The 26,444-nt window shown below is 37.2% G+C and overlaps 1 protein-coding gene across 1 annotated transcript in view; it reads right to left on the bottom strand.

Annotated features, from left to right (window-relative positions):
* Positions 1–22,471: 22,471 nt before the first annotated feature.
* The window catches only part of shisa9 (shisa family member 9), a 195,698-nt gene continuing 191,725 nt past the window's right edge, over positions 22,472–26,444 (bottom strand). Inside the window, 1 exon segment of the mRNA NM_001112925.1 lies at positions 22,472–23,066. Within this exon segment, the coding sequence (NP_001106396.1) occupies positions 22,696–23,066 (371 nt within the window). The 3' untranslated portion in view covers positions 22,472–22,695.

Here is a 26,444-nt window from a genome sequence, read left to right as displayed (position 1 = left end):
TACATAATCATAAATATAAATAACAAGTAAATAATAACAGTGTTAACAAGTATATTAACAAATATTAAACAGTAATTCTTCGAGCTCTAAAGTCCCTGGCAATGGACCAAAATAAGTGCATGACAACCATACCAGCCACCAGCCTCTCGTTCCTTCCAGCATGGTGGGTACGCAGGATTGCATGCTTCAACCAAGGTATCAATATATATATATATAAAACGTAACACCTCCCAGAGACCGATTGCTCTTAGAGAGGAAACATCAAAAACCATGTCCCATTGAACAAGTGGGACTTGCTAAACTCGGCACTGCCAACAAAATCTATCTCCTTTGCCAGGGACCCGCACACAGTATGAGGGACCCCTCCACATTTGCAGAGCTACCTCCACACCTTCTCTGAGGCCAAAATTAAAAATATCCAGGCCCACATTGTTAAAGTGTACCCCATCCTGTCAGAAATACTTCTCTTCTCCTTCTTCTTCTCATTTTGTGTCCCCTTTTAGCTTCACAAACTTTGCCATGGTAGTGTTGATTTTTGACCTTATCTTGTCAAGTGCCTTCAACTATCTAGCATTAAGCTTTAGAATTAGTTCTGGTGCCCTATCCCAAACATTTTTCAAATCCTTTTTCATCTTCTCTATAATGATCTTCATGGGAATCTTACCAACATCATTGCCACCATGGTGCAGTAAAAGGACATTGGGAGGGCCCCTTTGTTCCAACTTCCTTGCCAAGCGATCTCTAAGCTGCCACCAAGACATGCCTCTGATCCCATCCTAGTAAACCTACACCGTTCCCTTTGGAAGCCCAAACAACCTACCTGTCCTGCTTGCTGTTCTGCCCAAAAGATGTAGGAATGCCCCATCGCCCAAACAACACACAGCCTTGTATCAAAAAACAAGCAACCAAATGATAAAAATTTTTTGAAACCTTGCCAAATGTATTAACTTAAGCCAAGTGGGCTCTCACATACAGTTGAAACCGGTTGGATTCCCACCTCCCAATTCTACGTATGGTAGATTTGCCCAAACCCTTTCTAGCAGCCTCAGTTGCCGCCCTGATTCTATATGAATGAGAGCTGTAGCCAGACCCAACGCTGTAGGGCATTGCCGAAATACTGAGGTAAATTGAAATTGTGACAAAACCGACTCCTAATGGACCAATAAAGACAGCCGCTGTGAGCTACGCACCTTACAAAAGTTAAGGAAGCATGAAACAGGGCAAATCTTACACCCCAAAACCTGATGAAGGTGAACTGACCTCCCCCTACCACCCTTGTCGGTTTTGGACTCAAAAATTCACACTTGAATCACTGAACCACAACGCTCAACATGCCACTGTTGGAATCCCCCTTCTTCCCTCTTGGTATTACTTACTAGTTCTCCAATGCAGAAGGCACCAAAGAAGGCTAAGGAAAAAGCCAACTGGAATAATGTAACTTCATAACTCGATTTGCAAACTTTATACAGCTGGTCAAAGAGGCCTTCCAGGCTGCTAAAGGTGACCGGCCTGTGCATGTCTATTGAGGGGTGGCCTCTCCGGCAGCCTTTCACAACCTGACGTACTACAAAACTCTTTGTTACATCCTGAAAACCCTGCAGCTTAAAGAAAAAGCATAATGCTGCTAAGGCCTTGCCCATGCCTGCCCTGGAACGCTGTTCTTTACCATGCAGAAATAAAAACTACAGTACTAAATCCTCTCAATCCTCTTTACCTAGGGGCCCTTGCACATACCTTTCCAGCTCTGCCCACTGACACCATACCCAACTGTATGCCTCCCATGTGGCTGGGGCCAAGGAATTCCTTACACAGCTAGCCAGGTATTGAATGGGATCCTCCACAGAAAATCTGGGAAAGGGATTGGAGCCGCAGCTGCCCTTGGAGCCAATTGTCTGAAACGGTCCAGTTGAAAACGAGAAAGGGCATCCACTATTCCATTCAATAAGCCTGGTATATGTGTGGCTTTAAACCATATATTATTCTCTAGGCACTTAAGGACCAAAACCCGCAGTAACTTGATTACTGGGGGGGGGCGTAGCAGACAAATTGTTGATGGCCACAACCACCGCCATATTATCCGAGTGAACATTGACGGTCCTATTAGCCAGTGTACTGCCCCATACTGCTACCGCCAACACAACTGGGAATAGCTCGATGCATGCTAGGTTTTTGGTCAGCTGCGCCAAAGCCACAGGATCCGGATGAATCTGTAAACAAATCTAATTCCTCGTTGGCCTCTGCCTCCCTTAACCAAAGAGAACATCCATTAATATTTTGCTAGAAACCTCTGCCAGACTACCAGGTCTGCCTTGTGTTGTTTGTTGAGCCTAACAAAGTAATGCGGTTTCTCAACCCCTGATGTAGCCCGTGCTAGCCTCCGGCAGAAAATCCTCCCATGGGAATTATCCTGCAGGCAAAGTTCAATTTTCCTAGTAAGGACTGCAGCTGCCTTATTATCACCTCCCTTGCCTGTATGATGTAATCAATTAAGTTTTTTTAAATCGTCAATCTTTTCTTGGGGTAGCCTGCAAGAATTAATCTCAATTCCCAAGAATTTTAAGATGCAAGAGGGACCTTCTCCTTAGCTACTGGGACCCCAAACCTCTGAAACACAGACAACAAAGCCTCAAGCGTCACTCTACACTCACTCGTTCCTGGCTTGCTGACGCAAATAGTGGATGACTGCTCTGGACCCTGTCTCTTCCTTTACAACCCACTCCAAGAAGGAGCTGAATGCTTCAAAGAATTAGCATGAGATAGAGCAGCCCATGGGAAGACATCTATCTATGTAAATATTTCCTTCAAACTTACAACCAAGCAAATGCAAACAATCTTGGTGAACTTTCGCCATTAGGGCTCCCTGGCCATTGGCCCTCACTAGCCGTACTGCCATATCAAATGATGTATATGTCACTTTCGCCAAATCCTTATCTATGCCATCATTGACCGGGATGCCCTGTGGATGAGACAGGTGATGGATCAGGCGATATTTGCCAGTCTCTTTCTTGGGCACCACACCTAGTGGTGAGAAGCGCAGGTTAGGTATGGGTGAAAACTTAAAAGGGCCTGTCTGGGGCAAGTCTGCTTGCTTTTGCTCCATGCTATTCATTCTTATACTGGTCTCCTTCTCCACAAAGATTTCCAAAATGGACGTTTAATTGAATACGGCAAATGCTAAAAGCTGAAATACAGCCGCTCCAACAACAAAATGTTGCTCCTCCCAACAGCTGATATATGTGCTATTACAAATTACAAAGATGATGTTATACATATGTCCAGTGTTTAGGAATAGATGTTATGAATATAATACAAGATATAAATGGCCCTTTTATGCTCTTTTAAGCAGAAACTGCTTTGAACCTCTCCTGTTGAAAATACACCTACTGTATCTATGTACTTCCTTGGTATAATTATATTATATCACCATGACATTGCTGCCACCCTTGTCTCTTTATTTTACAATCATCACAGGATTCTGTTCTACATTTAAAGACTCTTATCTTGTTTTAAACCATCAGTAAAAATCTCATCATTTCACTGCATATATAAAAGCTACCTCAACATGACAGAGGCATAATGATAGGATATCCTAGCATGATGTAAAGTATATTAAATTTGTCCTGATACAAATGGCTCACTGTATACAATCTCTGATTCTTCCAAATCACATTACAAATTGTCAGCTGTTATATTATTATTAATGGTGCATTCTGTTTAAATCTGTTAAAGCCTATTAATATTTGTAAATGTCAATCTTTAAGATTAAGAGGCTTAAAAGATCCCCAAACTATAACAACTCCAAGTTGTCAGGCATAGCTTTTTATTTCTATCCAGATACAGTCCCTCTGTTTATCTCTCCATGAGGTAGAAGTGTACAGGAAGGTGTCACTTGTGATACATTGAGAATGAGTTCCAGGGAAGCTTCTGCAAAATGGCATAAGTGCTTCCCAAACCAGGAAATTCAAGTAAAATATTGGCATGCTGTATTGTGAGTGATCTGAAGGAAACCAACCATGACGGGTGTCTGATAATTCAGCTCCCCAGAAAGCATTCCCCCAGACTGGTGTGTGCAGGTGTGTTTAATATCATATGGAAGCATGTAGTCTCCTCCTAACCAATATGTAATTTATGATGGTGTGAACCTTAGGTGAGAGGGTACATAGATCTATTTTTACAATATATATATATTGTCTCATTAGTAACCTTCTACATCTCTTCACCAGTCCATTCCTTTGATAATTAAATAAACTGTTTCGGGACAAAATGATCTGGACCCAGCCAGTCTTGTAGAGGATGACTGCACAACCTACCTACGCATACTTTCTGTGTGCTTTTTTGAGGGCTTTATAAGTGAGCTCCATAATCACCACTTCTCTTAAACAAACTACATGAGCCATATGCATGAGCAGAGTGGTGGAACAGAGTTTAGCCTTGAAGTGTGGGGGTTCTAGGCTATCTTCATTGTTGTATGTTCTCTCCATGTCAGCATGGGTTTCCTCTGGGGAAATGTACCCCAGTTAGAAGTGCCCTGCACATTACCAGGAGTGGTAAAAAGCTCTTGGTAACGGTAAGAACTGAAATGGAATTTTTTGGAATTTCAGCTTTTCTAGTGCAGAAAGAGCAATTGCATCAGTAGGCTGCCTCAGGGTAGCAGTAAGAGCAGAATAACCCCTTGAAAGATATTGTTTGGATGCGATAGCGCATGTATTATCTATTAAAAAATCTATTTGATTGGTTTAATTTCCGCTACAATCTAAATAAATAGTTTAGGGCTGTGACAATACAGCAAATAAAAAAAAAAACTTTTCTGAAACTTAGTTCAGGTACCATGTTATTTATATAAAAATGTTATGCAAAAATGGTACACTAAATAATGTTACACAGGATTTATTAGGACTCTGATTGGGACCTGGTGTTTTCCAGTTATGGGTTTTTATTAATTTGGATCTCCATACATTAAGTCTCTTTAAAAAACATTTCAAAATAAATAAACCCAATAGGATTGTTTTGCCACTGATATGGATTCATGCAGTTTAGTAACCATCTAGTAAAAGGGACTGTTTTATTATTACAAAGAAAAAGGAACTATTTAATATAATGTAAAGCAGTGATCCCCAACCAGTGTGCATAGAGGCTACCTAATAGTCAATCTTAGCTCTTATTTGGCACCTCCATTAACGTTTATGATGCTTGTGTTGCTTTCAAAGTCTTTTAACATTTGACTGTGGCTCATGAGTAAGAAAGGTTGGGGACCCCTGATGTAAAGAGTACATATAAAAGTAGCTGTAACAAACATTAACTGTTTATAACAATTATTTTGTGCTGGGTGTTACCTTTATAATGCAAACATTGTAAGGTAACAGACATACACAGGTCAGCAAACACACTGTGGGAAAGAGGGCAGCCTATATAATCCTTCATCTGGTGCAGAGTGAGGGGCAGGGGCTGCATACAACCCATTAGGGCATTAAGCTCCTGGCCATCCTTAGCCATCCTTTTGTGACACACATTTATTTGAATATTGCTTCCCCTTGAAGCCCGTATAAATTGATAAATGGCATTTTATTAGAAAAAATGATACATTCTCTTTAACGAGAGCCGTTTAACTCAGTTCTCCAGCAATGCATCAGTTCTTTCATGTTCTCTTTCCACTGAACCTTTACAGTGTTGCTTCGGCATTATGATGAAATATGGTTCATAAACAGCAAAGTTTAGTTTTTTAATTTGAATTGCTCCTGACATATTTATACAGATTGCTGCATGTGTATATCAATTAGTCAAAGAGAAGATAATTGCCCTCAGATTCAATAACTTTAGGCATTTTCACTTTTAAAATATAATAGGCACTCTATAAAACAAAATTTCATCTCTATTCTCTGTGGAAAGATTTATTTTTTTATGAACAGCATTTCAAAAATCATTATCTGCCTTCAGACTCACACTGTGACCAATTTCACAAATCTCACTGCACCAGAAATCAATTTACTGGTCACTTCAGTGTTAAATCTGCACTAAAAGATGCTGGGCGGCAATTGTAATGGCTCATGTTGTCAATGGAAAACAATGCTGTGCAGAAGATCAAGAGAAAAAGCTAGCTACAGAGTTAAAAGACTGAGATGTAGAGACTGGGATTAATATGGACATTTCAGTTTGTATTTGTTGTCATTCCATGTCATAAAGTGGAAGAAGAAAGTCTTTTAGGGGAATAATAATAATAATATAATAAAATAATAATAAAAGTCAATAATAAAAAAATATATGGCCCAAATTTTTTTAAGTTTGCAAATTTCATTACGCCTTTGATTCTAAAGACAAATGTCATTAAGGGGCATATTTATTATGCTGTGTAAAAAATGGTGAGAAAATTCGCCACACATAGCCAGGCTTCGCCGTGTAAAAATGGCGTAAAAACGGCGTAAAATCGGCCTAATTATTTTACGCATTTTTTCTTTCACCGGAACTTACGGAAAATAACGGCGTAATATCCGGCGTTCAGATGGCGATCTTTTCTATTTATTTTACACAGCTTTTTACTCCGCGAATTAGTTTTACACAGCATAATAAATACGCCCCTAAGTGTGTAAAAAATGTCTGAAACTTTCTTATAGCAAAACCAAAATTCATTTTTACCGTTATTTTCTCTTTTTGCTGGACAGCTATATGTTCAGTATTTCCTTGGAGTTTAGCTTTGCATGGAAAAAACCTTTGAAGAAGAAGTAAACCTTTTCCTTTTTTCTATCTTTAAAATGACTCTAAACAACCCACAGGATAACTTACCTTAGTCCCTGCATTCAGTCTGATCTGGTTTCTGACTTATAAGTTGAAATCTTCAGCTCCTTTCCTCTACTTCCTGGTACAGCATGTAGCCTGTCCCCTCTTCCTGTTCAGCTCTCCTCATCTCTTTGACTGCAGGGTAGTCCTTTGGTAGCTTTTCCTCTTCTTCCTGATACAGTGTGAAGCCTCACCCCCTCTTCCTGTTCCAGAAGATCAGACTGAATGCAGGGACTAAGGTATGTTATTCTGGGGGTTGTTTAGAGTAATTCTAAAGATAAAATAAAAGATTTACTTCTCCTTTAAGGGTTTTTTCCATGCAATGCTAAACTCATGTTTTTTGAATTAAAAAAACAAAACATCCACAAATTTAAAGTTTGATAAATAGGCCCTCCTCCATTACACCAAACAGAAAACTAGTGGGGGCCGGTAAATTACCTTGGGGGCCGTATTTGGCCTGCAGGCTGTAGTTTGTGGATTCCTGCATTAATAAGTAAATGTAGAAGTGTTAAGAATCACCCTATGAGGCTTAACTCTGAGGTAAAGAAGTTAATAGGGAAAAAAAGAAAACTTTTAAGAAATACAAGTCAGAGGGGACAGAAGCTGCGTTTAATGAATATAAACACTATAACCAGTTTTGTAAAACAGCAATCCAGAAAGCAAAGACTGAAAATGAGGAGTGCATTGCATTAGAGGCTAAAACTAACCCCAAAAAGTTCTTGAAGTATATTAATAGTAAAAAGATGCAAGTAGAGAGTGTCGCCCTATTGATTTATAGTAACAATATGGTTACAACAGATATAGAAAAGGCAAAAGTGCTAAACCAATTCTTTTCTTCAGTGTATACAATAGAGGAGCCAGAGTGCCAAGACCCACCCAATAGCTGCACTGTTGGCTCATCTCCAACTACCCGGTTGACCCAGGATATGGTGCTTAAAGGGTTACACAAGATAAATTTAAACAAGGCACCTGGGCCAGATGGAATACACCTTTGGGTACTGAGAGAGCTAGGGTCAGTTTTACAGTGGCCTTTGTTTCTGATATTCTCACTTTCATATGGTATTGTACCTATGGATTGGATTGGCTAATGTCATGACTATATTTAAAAAGGTATTACAATCTCAGCCTGGCAATTATAGGCCAGTAAGTTTGACATCCATGGAGGGAAAGTTATTTGAAAGCTTGTTAAGGGATCACATACAAAATCATGTTCTGGAGAATGGCATAATGAGCAGTATGGCTTTATGAAGAACAGGTTATGTCAGACAAATTTAATTGCTGAGTAAGAAGCTGGACAGTGGGGGTGCAGTTAATGTGATCTATTTGGATTTTGCTCAAGCATTTGATACCGTTCCCCACAAATGACTGTTTTCTAAACTAAGGTCTATTTCTTTTTTCCACCTAACTTACTATATTACTATGTGTCATGATGCAAAACCTGCCTAAAGCATTTTTTTACACCAAACAAAACCTGCCTGCCCAGTTTTCCAAATAAGGAAATCCAGAAAGGACTCTTCTTAATTAATGTGATGTGATCGGCCTATTGCCAATTACCATGCCATAGCCCCACCCCTGACATAATCAGATCCATCCCTGACATCACAAGTCCTGGCCCTTGATGACACCGCCCATGCCTGTGACATCACCGCCCACCCCCTCGCCTGGATAGCCTATAAACTAAAGATGGCAACCCTATGCAGCACCAGCATTAGATCAGTATACTTTAATCCCTTTGTGTAAAAGCAGCTTTGTTACAGCAACCCTTATTCAGAGATACGGGGCAGGTTTAGGTCATATATCCTGGTCATAATATATAATTCACCTTGGTACTGTGGAAAAGGGTCTTGATAGTTCTGGAAGGTGGGGTGGGGCAGAGAAGTTCCATGGCTAGGAAGTTTGGTTGTACCGTTACCTGCCTGTGTGCTTTTTATGTAAAATTGTCCTGCACTCTGTGATGCCACAGGTACAACTTGTGATCTACCAGATTGAAGCTTCCACCAGGCTTGCCACAGGTACTGTACCTTGGGTCATTTAGCCAGAGAGTAAAAGATGACAAACTAGATATCTACAGAAGATAAATGTAAAAGGTAGCAATAGACAATTAGTATTATAAGATACAGCTGTAGTGTGCAACTATTTTCTCCAAGACCTGTGGTGATTATTTAGTTAGTGCCTGGTGGATATTGGAAAACTATGAATCAGTGATAAATCCACCAAAGTCTGTACTAGTAAGATAAGAGTTACATAAATTGTTTTATTAATGTATAAGGTGATACATTTGATACCATGTCTCTAAATAACACATTAAAACCCCATATAAATCAATGGAATACCTCTGACTGGATTAATGATACCATGCAAATTACCATGCCACATTTGAATTGGTATCTGTTACAGTTATCACTAAATCATGTTACATTACAGTCAGTTTATATTAATTAGGATTAAGCTAATTGATCAAACCAAATGTAATAAGCGGAGAAAAACTAATTCCTTTTTATCCTGTGATGGAAAAAATATTTGAAGTGAGATATTTAGTTATAGATTATGAGAATGTTATATCTTTAGAGGTTCAGGTGTTTATCTTTAAAAGGAATTACTGTATAAATTGATATTAATTTCTTCTGATCACCTGCTGGTCTAATATGTGTGCAAAGATAATACTTCTGTGAGGGACTAAATGTGCAATAGGCATGTATGTACTACAAAAAGGATTTTTGTGCAAAATTTAGTGTTCGAAATGCACTGAAGGACATTTAAAAGGTAAAGGAAAAATAGGTAGGTAAATGAAAACTTGAATAGCCCTCTGTAAATTGCCACTCGTGTGTGTATATATTTTTCTTTTTGATCAATTGTTTCCCTTTTTTATTCTTCATAATTTATTAACAATGTCAAGATTAAGAATTCCACTACTCTAACCTATCTCCCTACAAGCCATTCGTCTTCTTTTTTCACCAAACCCAAATTTAACAAGCTTTCTCTCTATTAGCTGGTAAGTTTTTGCAAGAATTATTTCAATTTGTTCAACATGCAATTGTCGCAACTTCTTTCCATATTTAGTATGTTACAAATAAAGCACTGACATTTAGAACTATTGGAATCGCTGAAAGGAAAACCCATTGAGTGGGAAATCGCTGCAATTGAATGCAAATTTTCCCATTACCCCGGGGAATATGATATGCTGATTTGTGGGAAATAGAATCACTCCATTGTTGAAATCTCTAGTAATCGCTTGTTAGGAGGAGAAGAAGGACTTGCTTTTTGTAGCAACTATTCTCCCCATGTGACATTAGCCTTAAGGCAAGCAACAAGTGTTTAGTGCTGAATCATGAAATATGGGTAGAATTCTTTTGTTTCTACCTGCATATCTGACAATTCAGCTCTGAATGTTAGTGGAGGGTACAAACGATCTATCCTGTGACTAATAGTAATGTGTATGCCCACCATTACTTTTTATCCCTGGCCTGTTCACTGATTCTTTATCTTACAAGTGGCTTGTAGAACTGGGGTAATGAAGTCCGGCACTTGTAAACACTTGTAAAGGGATCTTGATGTGCAGTGAATTATTTATGAGGCATGTGCAACAGAGGTCAGTATTCTCAGGAGACTTATCATAGGTTTATTTCTTTGCTAACAATGACAATCAAGCTATCAGAGAAGCTTGTCCAGTCTCATGCTGTTGCGGCATTTGGGTACTGTGGCTCAATTGTTTCTCTGAGCACTCAAGCAGAAAAAAAAATCCATGTCATGGAAACATTCCCCCAGTAATAGTAATGCTGTGTCTTTGCAATAGCATTTCAAGGACAGAAAACGCATGCTTAACAACAGCAGGGGTCTATATGGTCTCCATTTCCAATGGTCAATCAGAAAAAGCATTAGAAAACTACTGCTTTCTGGCACTGCCTTAGGGCACATAGAATCCTCTAACGACTAGTACAATGGACACCCTGTCAAATATTTGTAGAGCAGTGAAAATGTATGAAGTCAAAAAACGTTCCGATTCAGTGTATAGCATTTAATATTTAAAAATATCAAGGTTATTGTAATTTGTGTTACCTTGGAGAATAATCGTAAATGAAGTAATGCTAGGGTAAATAGAGTAGTGAGAAATATTAATTCCATTTTCTCTTCAGTAAATAAACATCTCCTTATACAAAATGTTAGCTATTTAAAGATCTGATGGGCAGGACTAAAGACTGGGGCCCATTTTTTTAAAATCTTACTCACCTATTGTATGGCAGGGTTGGCATTAGGGCACAAAGGTCTGTATGTATCCAGTTTTATAACAGGCATACACTCATCTTAATTTATTAAACCTTTATTCCTATAAATATAAAAAAAGAATATCAAACAGACAAAATATATGTATCGACATAGTATCCAGCCTAATAATGGTTAATATTAATGACCATTTAACTTGAATAAAAGGATATCAATGGAACCATAGTAGGCTGCACTAGCAATATAAACCGACTGCATTGTTTTCAGTAAATTAACCAATTTGGCTGTCCTTTGGCAGTGGAATTCTAGAGCACAGTCAGTACTATACTATATGTTCTTCTAAATATCAAATGAAGAATAAATACATGTAGTGCTGCTTGTGCATTTTATTTTACCATAGACAAAGCCAAATTGACCTTGTGAAAATATTTTAATTGGAAAAATAAAATAAGAAAAGGGCCAATGAATGGCAGCAGATTTACAAAAAATAGCAGAGACCTTTGATGACAGCATTATTAAAATAAGACTCAGAAAAATAGCAGCGATGGAGTAGCATTGTGATCCCTACTACTGTCTTACTATATATAGCCAGATTTAGTGAGAATAAGACTTTTAAGAACTTTAAGGACTGTCATTGGCCAGTGTGGGTTTATTCAACAGTAGTTCTAAAGGGATACTGTCATGATTTTTATGGTGTACTTTTTATTTTTAAATTATACTGTTTGCATAGTAATTCATTCTACCAGGTAAAATGTTATTCATGAACCAACAAATGTATTTTTTTAGCTGTAATATTGGTGTGTAGGCGCCATCTCAGTGCATTGTGCCCCAGTCTGAGCTTTCAGAAGGAGCCAGCGCTACACATTAGAACTGCTTTCAGATAACCTATCGTTTCTCCTACTCCCATGTAACTGGAGGAGTCATGAGCCGGCAACCGAGCATTAGCTTTGGATACTACGTGGTTGTGTAATGACAACACTTAATAGTAGAATGAACCACTTGCAAAGCCATTTTAGAACTGCTAATCCATTCCGTGCCCATATTGAATGGTGGTTCTCATTTTCTCTTCCATGTAATGACACTTGAACCAGGAGATGTTCCTGACCCTAAGTGAAAATAACTGAAGAAAATTGTAACACACACACTAGGGGGGAAAAGAATTTCCAATGTCAAAAAACAGAAATGTTTAAAATAATTATATGCAGACTTATTATATTTCCAAGGGCAAAACATCCCTGGATATGTACCAGTGGTACACTCATCACATTTCTGCCTTTACAGCCTTGAACATAATACAATTATAATGACTTTAAAAGAACAGTTCAGTGTAAACATTAAACTGGGTAAAATAGATAGACTGCACAAAATAAAAAATATTTATAAATGGTTCAACATAATAGCCAGACACTACTTCCTACTTTAGGGGGGGGCACATGGGACATAAGTGTTCAGTTAGTTTGTAAGCAAGCAGGTCAGATTCAAAAGCAAACTGACTGAACAGTTATGTCCCATATGCCCCCCCCTCAAGTGACTTTTGTAGTGTTCTGGCTATTATGTTAGACATTTGCCCACTCCAGCCTTCAAAGATTATATTTTTGCCTGACTATATATAATATATTGAAAACATTTTTTGTTTGTGCAGTCAATCTATTTTACCCAGTTCCTTTAAATGCATCACTATAACACTTAAGGGGAAACAGAAATGGAGGCTGTACAGATTTCAATTCATTGCTTCTGTGAATTTACGTAGCATTCTGCTAATTTTCCATGATAGTAAATATGTTCTAGTTTTGACAAGTGATATTCTATAGTAGTTAATAAATATCTGTGTATTAGTGGATGTATCAATTTAACAAGGCGCTCATGAAGGACCACCCTCTATACAAAAAGCAAATAGCACAGTGTTTTTGACTACCGTATATACTCAAGTATAAGCCGAGTTTGGCACTCAAAATGTGCCAAAAAAGGAATCCTCGGCTTATACTCGAGTCAACTAGTAAGGGCACTGCAGGATTACTTGTCCTACCAGCAGATCCGGCGCCCGAGCGCGGCGCAACCCCGCCCCCCCCCCCCGTGCATCGCATGAGCAAGGGGGGTACGAGGCGCGACGTGTGCCGTGCGTGCATGCTTGGGCGATGCAGGGGGGGGTGCACGCGGCCCTACGTGCATATTCCTGAGCTATGGTGCCATTCCACAATACACTGTACACAATAGATTTCACGCAATGCATGTGTATTTCCCATGTTGGATACAAAAATGCCTATTTGTTAGGGGAGCATGTTTGCTGCACTCCATACCCACCTGAGGGAATTCCAAACTGCAAAGAGCTTTCACCCAGCCTGGCTGTTCAGAAGTCTCACTGGCAAGCAGGTACACTCTCTGGGCAGTCTCAATGCAGGGTCCGGGTGGCGCTACGTGCGGCGGTGCTTTGGCGGTGCACGGGGGGGTGCGCACGACATGCACGCATGCTCGAAATGTGGTGTGTGGGCCTCACCTGGAACAGGTGAATGACAAACGAACTAGGGGGAAGCAAGGTGCTGGGGAGCCCCAAGTTGGATGTTACAGGGTTCCCTTGCATTTGAAAGTGTAGAACTCTGTATCTTATGTTGCATTATCTGGGACATGGGGCAGAGTGCAGCCCATCATTTTCTGCATTGGCTTGGGGAAAAACTAACAAAGCACTATACGGCTTACCTCTCACCAGACATCACTTGGCAGAACTAGGATTTTATGCTACTGTAAATATGCAAGCTTAAATTTGGGCCAGGGATACCTGGGAAAGGTAAGATAGCAACAGTGTTAGTTTTTTCCTCCGGCTCATGCATTTTTTTCCTAAAAAGAAAAAATTATAGGATTGTTGGTTGTTGTGGTCAGCCTTTATTTATTTATTTAATGTATGTAATGTGTTGGAGTGCAAAAATGCAACCATATACAGTATATTTTTCCTGTATAAGATATTCTATGGTACGTAGAGGCATAAAAACATCCTTGTTATTGTTATTTTCCTGATTTCTGCAAAGTTATTGGGAATTCTGTTTGCACAAACTGAAATTCATTGGAGAGACATAATCTGTGTCTTGGTGCCATAATTCCCCTTATCTCCTCCCAGAGCTGTCAGTTTAGTCCAGTGTCAAAAACCTTTAATATTAGAATGTCTAGAACAAATCAGTAATATCTAAGACCATGCAAAGGGCAGAAAGACTCTAGTTTTACCAGAGCCTTACTAGAAGCATACGTTTCTGATAAATTTCTCTGTACGAAGCATGAAAACATATGTATTTTTTTAGTTGTTGTGCAGCTAGGCCAGCTCTTGTTGGAAAAGAATCTGAATGTAGATATTACAGAAGAAAGCAGAATATTGTTATAAATATAAGAATTATTGCTGACAAGATGATTTGTAAAATCCTTTATATAGTGTGAAATATTCTGCAACACTTTAGAGAGATTATACTTTATTCACATCTGTCCGTGCTACAGTGGTGCTTACAATCTAATGTCCCTATCACAATTGCTTACTGTTAATTTTATTAGAAGCCAATTAACCTTTATTCTTTTGACTGCAGTAACCCAAGCAACACACAGGGAAAAATGAGAATAGGGCTCATTTACAATGCAATGGTACTTTGTGCAAATATATGAATGTGCAGGGAGCATGTACCTTTAGGTGCAAGTACCTTTAATAAATAGTGTAAATATGCACAATGACTGTGATCATTTTTTTTGTGTTTGTGACTACAATTTGCAGCTATGGTTGTAAATGGGCCCTTGTATGCTTCCCTTACCCTTTACTAGAAATAAAATTGTACAGTGAATTGAGTTTTTTAGTTTCAGACCCTTGGCATAAACATAAGGGGTTGGGTGTGCATGAGATCTAGTAATCAGAGGGTAGCCATGCTACGTTTATTACAGTATATTACCCATAAAAGGGCTTGTTTACAATTGATAAATGCATGACTAGGTGCCATCCAATGCATACAAATTATCTATGTTATCACTATGTACCAGCTTGCCAACCTATGGCGTAGTGTAAAGGGAACCATGCAACATCTCCCTTAACAAGTAAATATAGGGCTTCCTTTGTGTGTTACTTCTGTAGGTGCTCACTGCTAAGCAATTGAACCGCATGAAATTGAATGGTTTGCCAATGTCCCATTTTTACCCATAACATGCAATGCATGCAGTAACCTTGCACATAAACAAGGTAGGCACAATTCTTCTGGAATTCTGGGTAAATATATTCTATTGTTAGTTAATGAGTCATTGATTTTTTAAAAGCTTTATGCTCCTGTTGTAAATAACCCTTTCTGTGTGTTTTTAACTTCCCTATACTTTATAACTCAAGAAATTAACAGCCAGTTATTTGATATCTTATAGAAGAGTAGGTGTAAATACATTTTTTTGAAAGCTATTGTGAGATTGCCTTTATGAGTGTGCATTGATCAATGATAGCAGTACAGCCTGGCCCTTTACAGACAATAGAATAAAATCTCTCAATTCCCATTACCTGTGACAATAATTTCACTAATGAATACTGTAATAACCAGTCTCTTCGTGCAATAACTTTTGTATCAATAGTTTAGGCTTTGTAGAAACATAGCACTGGACTGACATATCAGAAACATAGCATTGGACTGACATATAATCCATTTTATTGCCAGGTAAGAAATTCATATAGAATAGAATGAGTACACATAGTAACATATAAACATTCTTTAAAAAAAATGTGTTATAGTTGGTGTTGGTTAACTCAGCAGTTGATAACAAATGTTAACACCAGCTTACTAATAAAACATACATATTCTAAAGCATTTTTCACATAAAACTCTACACAAAATCTCTTATGAGAATAAAGTAACAAACATTCTATAGAGCATAGCAAACAAACTCAAAAAGTATAGAAAGTAGTTGAAAATGATTTTCATGACGTGAACCATAAAAATAGATATGCTTCGTGTGCAATCGCTGCTTTAGCTAGGAAAAAAAACACAAATACATACTTGTGTCAAGTAGCCCAAATTCAGGTCATTTGAAGTATACGGTCTGATGGGATTAAGCAGGTGAGGTGTGGATAGTTTACATTAATTTAATGTACTCTTTCAAGAAGCAATATCAAACCTGTGGTCCTCCAGGTCTTGAATGACCATAAGTCTCTTAAATGTCATTGCTTTGCAAGGCTCTTTATAAAAAAGAGTTAACAGCTGTTGATTAAAACCATAATATAAACTCCAGGCGGCTGATTTTATAGTGCATAATAGATAGTGTGTATGCATTGCTACACACCATATACAGACTAAGGGCAACGGGAATAAAATAACTTCTGTAAAGTATGTTCTTTTGAATGTTCACTTTACAACATATTTAGGGCCCGATTCACTAAAGTCCGAAATAAGGAGTGCTATTTATAGCATGCGTTAAAAATCTTATCACTTCTTATTTTTCACTCGATTCACTAAAAGGACACTTGTGATAATTAAGAAGCGATGTTCTTGGCGTTATTTATCTTACGATGACATATTTTCAAGCAATATATTACGCAGTGCACAAGATATTACGCAGCAGGCAATATTTTATGCAGAGCGCAATATATTACGCACGTAACCATTACTTTCTGAAAACCACCATTTCCCTGAAAACTGGAGGATGCATCACTCTAGGGCCAACATATACTTGAAAAAATACGACTGCAAACTCCATGTTGTGTTGCCAATAGCTCACGAACCGAAATTTTCTTTAAGTACCGCCTGCCCCAAGTAGGGTTAATATTCACAAAGATTAACACGATATTTTGCACGTTTAACGCTTCATATGTGTTTCTGAATCATGCGTTAGTACTATTTCTATTCGCTAATTAACGCAATGCGTTTTTTTTGTGCATACGATATGCGGATTAACACATGCGAAATGACTTTGATGAATCGGTACTTAATTATCGCATGCTTTTTAATGAAAAAAACTATGCGATAAGCGTTATTGACCTTTAGTGAATCGGCCCCTATAACGCTTATCGCATAGTTTTTTTCATTAAAATATGTCATCGTAAGATAAATAACGCCAAGAACATCGCTTCTTAATTATGACAAGTGTCCTTTTAGTGAATCGAGCGAAAAATAAGAAGTGATAAGATTTTTAACGCATGCTATAAATAGCACTCCTTATTTCGGACTTTAGTGAATCGGGCCCTTAGTGTTTAATATGGATTTTAAGTTATTTCATAAATCAATTTTAAGTCTTCATGATAATTTTATCATAGTTTATAATGAAATACTGTCCAAAATTTTACAGATGTACCTAATTGCATGGGAGCGATGCAATGACACAAAATGTCTAGAAAATGACATATTATTAAGTTTATTTTGGGACTTGCGTTACAATTGTAGTGATAAGCAAATCTGTCCAGTTTTGCTTTGCCAAAAAATTCACGAATGGCAAAAAGCCATGAAGTCCATTGAAGTCAACAGGCATTTTTTTGTGCAACAATTTTCTACCACTCAGCATTTTTTTACTGCATGACATTTTTTTCATCCATTGAATTTTTTTTGTGGTAAAACCTGGCAAACATTTTGCTCATCACTACAATATTGACAATGCTTATTGAAACTAGTTAGATTGATATGTGTCTAGATTCACTTGTAATCCCTGCTTATGAAAAACACACATACCTAGTGCTACAATCACACATTTGTAATCAGTTCACAAGTCTGCTTTAATAGGTTATCATTCAATAATGATGCATAGTCAAGAAAGTGTCCAGAAATCAAAGACCTTAAAAAACAGCAAATAATAATAATATTAACTTCAATTTTTCATATTTTAGATCACCTAAAAAAGTAATTGTTGTTGCATTAAGTGATTAGTATCACTTTATTTAGGCTGATGATTTTTACATAAACTAGTGCTGAAAAACACAGTTGCATGACACAATTGTTCTTTTCAAATACAAGTTTCAAGCACAGATAATACTTACCACTTTTGTCAATACTGTAGCAGTGTGATTGCATTCTAAAACTTGTTTAAAATCAAATGTTCCAAAATATACCCCTCCCCCCCTCGGTCATAGTATAGTTAAGTTCAGCCTGATGGACAGAGTGGAAATAATACATCTATGTTTTGATAATGCATACTTTTTTTTCCTTGTAGTAGCTTTTTGCTAAATAAATTTGACTTTCAAATATAGTTTTTTTAATCAGTAAAACGAAGAAATTCAGGTCTGAATTAGAAAAAAAAAACCCAGAATGTGTAAAGTAACATTTTTATAAATGGTATTATTAATTAAAGGAGAAGGAAAGGTAAAAACTAAGTAAGCTTTATCAGAAAGGTCTATAAGCATAACCATAAGCATTTACAGTAATGCTGCACTGAGTCTGAGTCCTCTATCAAAAGAAACACAGGATTTCTTGTCTCCTGTTTTGTAAACATGTTCTTATGGTATCTGACTTCCTCTCTCAGAAAAATCCTTCATTCCGGGGGCCAGAGTCTGCACAGATCTCTCCTCTCTCCCCTCCCACAAGAATGCTAAGAACTCCCTCCCCCACCCTTAGAAATGCGTGACCTGGAGCTACCAACGGTTAGAGCTGAGAGCGGGAAGTTACATAAAATGGCAGCTGCTGTCTTAAACAAATGTAGGTAGCTTCTATGGCTCTTTTCTCAGGTATAGTAAAACTTTCTGCAGAATAAATATAGTGTTCTAGGCGTCACTAATCTGGCAAATCTATTGGCAGTAAAATGCCAAAGTGACTTTCCTTCTCCTTTAATGTTATTATATGATATTATCTGAAGATATGGTAAACTCCAACAACATAACAAATTTAAAAGAGTAATTTAACAAATTTTAAAAAGAAAAATTTGTGAATTCTATGTGTGTGTGAGTCATATTAAAAATGCCACGCATAAAGAAAAATCCTGTGTAGCATATGCAATTAAAAGGCATATTTATAAAGGTGTGTAGAATACAGTTAGAATACACCAAATATGATTAAGATTATGGTGCTACATGTAAAATCAAGCATTCTTATAAAACTTTATGCAAAACTGTAGTTTTCTTTTGTCTATCTGCATATAAAGAGATGATAGCTTGAAGAATACTCCCATAAACAACAAGTGGAAGCATGTTACATAACTTTTCCCAACAGAAATTCTTTGCCCCGTTAAATTGTCTCATTGACTTTAATGGTTTCTGTCAGATTGAAAGTGGTTCAACTAATGGTGTTATTTTGGACTTTGGGCGGGCATACAATAAATACACACCTTTATGAATATGCTGCTAAGCTCTTTGTAATGGATTGTTTCTGTAATTGATGTGCATGATGTTCAAATGCATAAGGACAACAACCAAACTTTATAAAGACGCCATTTATTTTACACCCTTTTTTTGGCATAAAACATTTTACACACCTTTATAAATATGCCCCTAAGAAATCTAAAACCACAATTCTAATATGGTATACCTTCTTAATGTAGATTACTGCTTGGGCCAATCCAGTCCAGCATTGTTACACAACTGTAGTTTTAAGAACGTGTATTGGATATTAGCTCCTAACCCTAAATGACAATATAATAAAGAAAAGAAAAAAAATCAAGCATAAATATTGTAGAAATCAACAAACTGGACATTAAAAGACACTGTTTGAGATTTATCAATATATTTACTCCCAGTAAGCATGGAGGTTATTTGTCTATATGTAATTCAACTGTCAAGCTTTTTGGGTTTCAGAATTGATTTTTTTTTTAACTGTGACGTACAAAGATCTTCTCATTACAGGACCCCGTTTTCTAATTGTAATAGAGAATGATTCACCTCGAGTAATCAAACTAGTTTATTGTACTTTTTTATAACATTTGATATCATTGATTGTTCACTACAGGGTATGGAAGAATAGGACTTCTCTTTTTTTGTCTAATAAATTGTGCTGCAAAGTCAAACCCACAAGTGTTGCATCTTATGTAATGTTTTATTGGGGAGAGTCATTTTGACTAATTGAACCAAGGTAGTCTACTAATTCAGCTTATATGTATGTTATTTTTATGTGTCTATCTAAAAATGATCTGTCGGTATCCTTAACCAAGCACGAAGTAACTCTTTAGAGGGGTGGCTTAGTGCAATACTATAAACAGCCCAATACACTTCTAACATGGAATTTTTAGTGTTCAGTATGGTTATTTCCCTGCATATTTAAAAACATGGAAAACATAGAAAATTAAGAAAATTTATGATTACTGGTCAACCTTAAAGGATGTAATAGGCCAAGATAATGACAACCAAAATTTAACATCGCTTAAAACTAACAAACATGGTATACATCATTGAGTTTCATTGACTAGATCAGGGGTCCTCAAATTTTTTAAACAGGGGGCCAGTTCATGGTCCCACAGACTGATGGGGGGCCAGACTAGTCCTCAAACTACAGTCACCCCCCCGTGTCCTCAAACTACAGGCAACTCCCCCGTTGCCTGCTCCCCACTCCCTGCTGCGGGGTCAAACTATGGCCTGCTCCTGCATCCCCCCCTCTCCCTGCTCCCGCTCCTACTCCGTCCTCTCTCTCCCAGCTCCCCACACCGTCCTCTCTCTCCCAGCTCCCCACTCAATCCTCTCTCTCCCAGCTCCCCACTCAATCCTCTCTCTCCCAACTCCGAGCACCATCCTCTCTCTCCCAGCTCCCCGTTCCATCCTCTCTCTCACAGCTCCCCGCACTGTCCTCTCCCTCCCGGCACCCCACTCTATCCTCTCTCTCCCAGTTCCCCACACCATTCTCTCTCTCCCTCACTCCCCACTGTGTCCTCCCTCTCCCAGGGGTGAGGACGCAGCGGGGGCTGGGTAAATTACCGCGGCGGGCTGTAGTTTGAGGATCCCTGGACTAGATACTAAAATGGCATTTTGGTGCATTATATTGGATATATCATAAGGTCATAAAATATAAAAGCAACTTTGTTTTTTAAATAAAGTGATGTACCATGTTAAGATCTATAACTAAAGCATTTGTATGTATGAGCAACTCCTTATTTTGTCAGCTATTTAAGACAACCCTATTTTAAGTTTTTTAGGGGACCAGAAGAAAAATGTTGTAAAATCAGGGGATGTAAAATTGTGGTTTCACTGTACATTTGTGGGGAATTTATTAACATTCAGATTTTCATGGTTTTCTAGTTTTTAGAAACCATGACTAAACTCATTTCTACGAATGTCAGTGATTTATCAAAAGATCTGCATTGAAAAAGCATGAACTAAAACAGACAAGGGAAAAAAAAGCTAAAACTGTGACGTTTTCATATTGCCCCACAAAAAACGCAACTTTTTTTAGTATTGTTATACCTAAGCCAGTGTCAAAAAAACCTGAAAACCTCTAAAACCAAGATGCAAAGAAAGATCTTCCATTCTTCTAGGGACATTTGTCAGACAGATTTTATAGGGTGTATTTAGGAATTCGGATTTGATGCATAATAAATCACGGAAATTTTTTTTTTCCACAACAAAATCAGATTTTGGTGTCAATAACCAGGACTGAAAAATCAAGCACTGGTGCATTCCCCCCTTAATGTCATTATTGTAACATTCCAAGATTGAAATCTTTGATTTATTGCTCAACATCAAATTGACTTCACCTATTACAAATTATTTTCCTCCATGCAAAATAGAAGTAATACATTAAAAGTACCTCAAATTTGTATTGAAACGAAATGAAAGGCATTGAGGCAGTCTTTTCTTTTTCTTTCTATTTTTTTTTTCTTTTTTACATTAAGGAGACCAAACATTGCAATTATAGTAAGCAAAGATGTCAAACAAGACCAAAATGCTTTAACAACTTTCAGCAATGTTAAAAAAAGAAAAGACTAATACTCGGCTAAATCTCAGGAAATAAGCTAAATGGTCAAAAATTCACTTTAAAAAACAAGACTTTTCATTGAACAATATAAATACATGAAAGGCACCGCCCACATTGTATATTTCCAGTCATAAGCAAGTTAAAATTGGCAAAAAATGACTGAATCAAAAATGTAACAGACAGTCCAGAATGTTTTCCTGCCTGCTAGAATAGTGGAACGCCAGAAAAGGAAGAACGCGTATTTTCTATCTTCCAAACCTTTTCCTCAAGTTACAAAATCCATTCTTCTTTTTCAACTTATTTCTTTAAAAAGTCCTTTTTTGTATGTTTTAATTGCTTGGAAACTTCCACCAATTAGAAAGCCCCCATTCCCTTTTTGAACATAACAGTCTTTTTTAAGTCCTTGAAGATTTTTTTTTTACATTTTTATTTTTTTTTGCTTAAGAATGGAAAGGCCATTTTTTGTTATTATTTTTAATGGATTTTCACAATGTGCAATGTGATGACAATGAAAATAGTAATACCAAGAAATCTTTTTTTCCTTTTTTTTTTTCTTAGAAAAATATTGGCTCATAACATTATATCATAACCTGTCCTTTCTCATCCCAGTTAAGATCATGTGATTTGCGTGGAGATGAAGGCTGTTTTTCTTGTGCTATTTCTTTTTTATGAACTTGAAAATATATTAAAAAAGGTTAGGCAATTTAGTTTTCCTATTTTTCGCTGGAAATGACACCTGGAGCCCCTCATTCCATTTCTTCATTGTATTGCTGATCGTCGCAGTCCCAACCCACTCCTTTCAACTGATGCTTATCAGGACTTCACTTACATTATACTTCTATATGCCAACAGTATTTTCTTCTAGTTATAAGGGATTTTGTAAATGTCACACTGTCACCTCTGTTTTGCTGTTTGTAACAAAGTATGGCTGGGAGGGCATGAAATGCTGATTTTGAGATTGCAGTGGTTCATTAACAGACTCTACTGGGCAGTGCTTCTTAGTTGCATAGGCTTGCCTCCGAAGTGAGTGCTCACTGTGGTCCCAGGTTTTGTAGTCAGGATTATATGTTGAGGCCAGTGGATGCGTGTGTATTTTATTGGCTTTGGCTTTTTGTCCATTTACTTTCAAGGTGCCACCTTCTGGACTGTATGATCTTTCTTGATCCACTCTTACTGGATGTAGGGGAAGGCTTCCTTTTGCAGCTAGCTCTGCAAGATGCCGTCTTTTGGAATAGAAGTCATCATTGCCCTTTTCAGCTGTTAAAATTATAAATACATAGAGTTAATAAAATGCTATGATTTTTTTATTCTGACAATTTTTTAAGACCATTTAATATGTTAATATGAACACAATCTCTATATTAATCTTCATTTTTAATGTTTCCTTAAGAATCTACATTTTACAAAAAATAGAAAGAAAATCTTGTTTGCTTATTTATTCAGGTGCAAACATCATGAGAAAGTACTTGAATCATTAGGTGCATTTAAAACAAGGGATTGCATATTCAGAAGCAGAAGAAATGTACTGTATTCCAATAAATACATATGATGAAGAACATAACTCTTCATCAGTGACAGCCTGGCAAAGTTCCATAATGTCCAGATGTTTGAGGGTTGATGGATAGGAACAAATAGTTAGAAGGGATTCTGTCATGATTTTTATGGTTTATGGTGTATGGTGTATGGTTACACTGTGTACATTGCAAACATTTCATTTTATCATTTAAAATTGTACTTTTGCCTGAATTCTGAGCTTTCAGAAAGAGCCAGCACTTCACAATGGAACTGCTTTCAGATAAACTATTGTTTCTCCTGCCTGATGTAACTGGAGGAGTCACGAATTGGGTGAGCCGGATGTTGATTTTTGCTATTGAGTGTTGTTATCATATTTACCATTAGGTGGGGCATGGGAGCATTTTTAGCAATGCAGGCGTCTGGGAGCTTGTAGTGCAACAGTAGACTGAGTGACTTAAGTTTATCAGAGCAAGTCATGTGGCTGAGGGAACCTGGGAAACTAAGACTATGGGGCTGATTTACTTACCCACGAACGGGTCGAAATGAGTCCGATTGCGTTTTTTTCGTAATGATCGGTATTTTGCGATTTTTTCGTATTTTTTGCGATTTTTTCGGCTTCTTTACGAATTTTTCGTTACCAATACGATTTTTGCGTAAAAACGCGAGTTTTCCGTAGCCATTACGAAAGTTGCGTAAAATCTGGCGATTTTTCGTAGCGTTAAAACTTGCGCAAAAAGTTGCGCTTTTTTCGTAGCGTTAAAACTTACGCGAAACTTTGCACCTTTTAAGTTTTAACGCTACGAAAAATGCGCAACTTTTCGCGTAAGTTTTAACGCTACGAAAAATGCGCAACTTTTTACGCAACTTTCGTAATGGCTATGAAAAACTCGCGTTTTTACGCCAAAATCGTATTGGTAACGAAAAATTCGTAAAGAAGCCGAAAAAATCGCAACAAATACGAAAAAGTCGCAAAAGGTTCGTTTTCAAGTCGGAACTTTTCCAATTCGGGTCGGATTCGTGGGTTAGTAAATCAGCCCCCAAGTCTAGCCTAATTTCAAAAGTAAATAAAAAAAAAAAAGATTTGATATTTTTAAAAAATGAATTCTGCTGGAAAAGCACTATTAAATGGTGCATTTTGTAAAAAAAACATGTTCTCCCATGACAATCCCTCTAAGGAAATCGGATTGCGGGAATGAGGCTAAAGTCTGATGCAGTTTCATATAAAAGTTCATGAAAATAATATGAATCTTCAGCATTAGATCTCCTTCCTATGGATCACACAGGACTACATAAGACTATCAGCTACTACTATTCACGGTTGCATTTCTGTTATTAGACCCTGTTCTCTACATAACATATTAGTACCCATACCTCAACCATCCCACTCCCATAGAGGGGTAGGACAAATGGCTGAATGTTGATGCTAATATTGGGGGTGTTGGGTAGTTTTTTGGTTCTGTTTTTGAGATTATATATTATATTATTAGTTATAAAACAGGCATTTACATTGAACCAGTGTTGTAATGGATAAACATCTTTCCTAGCGTACAAAAACCAATGGCAATCTAAAAGCATATTAGCATAGTCCAATGATTTTTCACTGACATTGTATGCCTTAACTTATTGTACAAAAAAAGCCATTCTTTTTCTTAAAAATATTGGATCAATATGGATATATTATACCTGTTAAACAACACACATGTTGTTCATTTATTTACTGACTAATAAGCATTAGCTTCTTGCAAGCAACACTATTCCTTCAGAATTCAACTCTATGAAATATTTTTCTGAATAGCAATTGACCTTTACTGTTGGCTGAATTTCTATTCCCCCTCTTAAACAGTTGCCGATTTAAAGCATTAGAAAATAGCAGTAATCTATTTTACATAATTCATCCTTTTCAAAGTACTGGTGAGTGGGGGAGAGGAACACAGAATACCTATATCAATGAGAGAGACAGACAGCAGTTACTAAAACAAAGGTGTTTTGTAGTTAGTGTTACAATATACACTTACATGTTCAAACAAGATATTTGACACAGCAATGTGGGTCGTAGCACCCAAGGATCACTTTTGTTGTAACTAAATCTAGTAAATTTAAAACATTCACAAATTATTAAGTAAAATTGTGCATTTGTGTTACTGACCAGCTTGTCTGAAACATTGTTGCCAATAAAGGCTTTTTAAAAAAGATTTAACTGGAGTGCTGTTTGCTGCAAACATTTCTTTCTGCCTCTAGTAAACAAGCATTTCTTCTGTCTGCAGATAAAGTTCTTGAGATATGATCATCTCCTTTCAATCAACCCCATTCACACACCCAGGGCATGGAGCATCCACACTACAGAAATGCACTCAAACCCCTTTGCCTGAACTTCATAAGTGTTTGGGCTTAGCCCAAACTCAACTCATTAATCTCCTTTTCCCCACCATAATCACGTAGCTTTACAAAGAAATACATTTGTTTTCCTTTGTATAAACGGAAGAAAAACAGAGATTAGAAGCAGAGATTCATGACTGCCATATTGACTACAATCACTTCTACAGATAAATTGGAAAAATGTTGGTGGTGAAGAAGGCTGGCAATTACTGCAGTTTCTACCTCTGATACATGGAATAGGCAGTAGGCAAGGTATATAAGATTATCAGTTTGCTGACTTCTCTTTAAACTCTGAGATGAGCATTCGGCCCATAGCTTGGTGAGATTCACCCTTATTAAAGAGGGTTAATGCAATGCTACAAATATTCTTCTTTGGTTGTTTATTTGGACTGTGAAAATATATTAATAAAAGCACATTTTATATGTTTCTCTAGGTAATGTTGATTACTACCTCAGTTTCTATATCATTATTTTTTTTCACAACAAATAATTTCAGTGACATATTTGCAATTAAATTTAATGGGCAAGTTCAGAGAACAATTACAGTGTACTATGATGCAGCTCATCACATTATTTCTATATGCAGCTTAGTAAAACTTAAGGGAAAACTAAACTCAAATATGGGTAGAAATGTTGTATTTTATATATTTACGTACTACACCAGCCTGAAGTTTCAACATCTCTATAACAGCAACAATTCAAGCCTTCAGTTGTCACAGAAGCTTCCTATCTTGAATTTTGATA

This window comes from Xenopus tropicalis, chromosome 9 (assembly GCF_000004195.4).
Source record: "Xenopus tropicalis strain Nigerian chromosome 9, UCB_Xtro_10.0, whole genome shotgun sequence".
In the NCBI taxonomy this organism is placed as follows: Eukaryota; Metazoa; Chordata; class Amphibia; order Anura; family Pipidae; genus Xenopus; species Xenopus tropicalis.
Note: the sequence above shows the minus strand (reverse complement) of the source record. Positions and strands in the feature narration are given on the sequence as shown.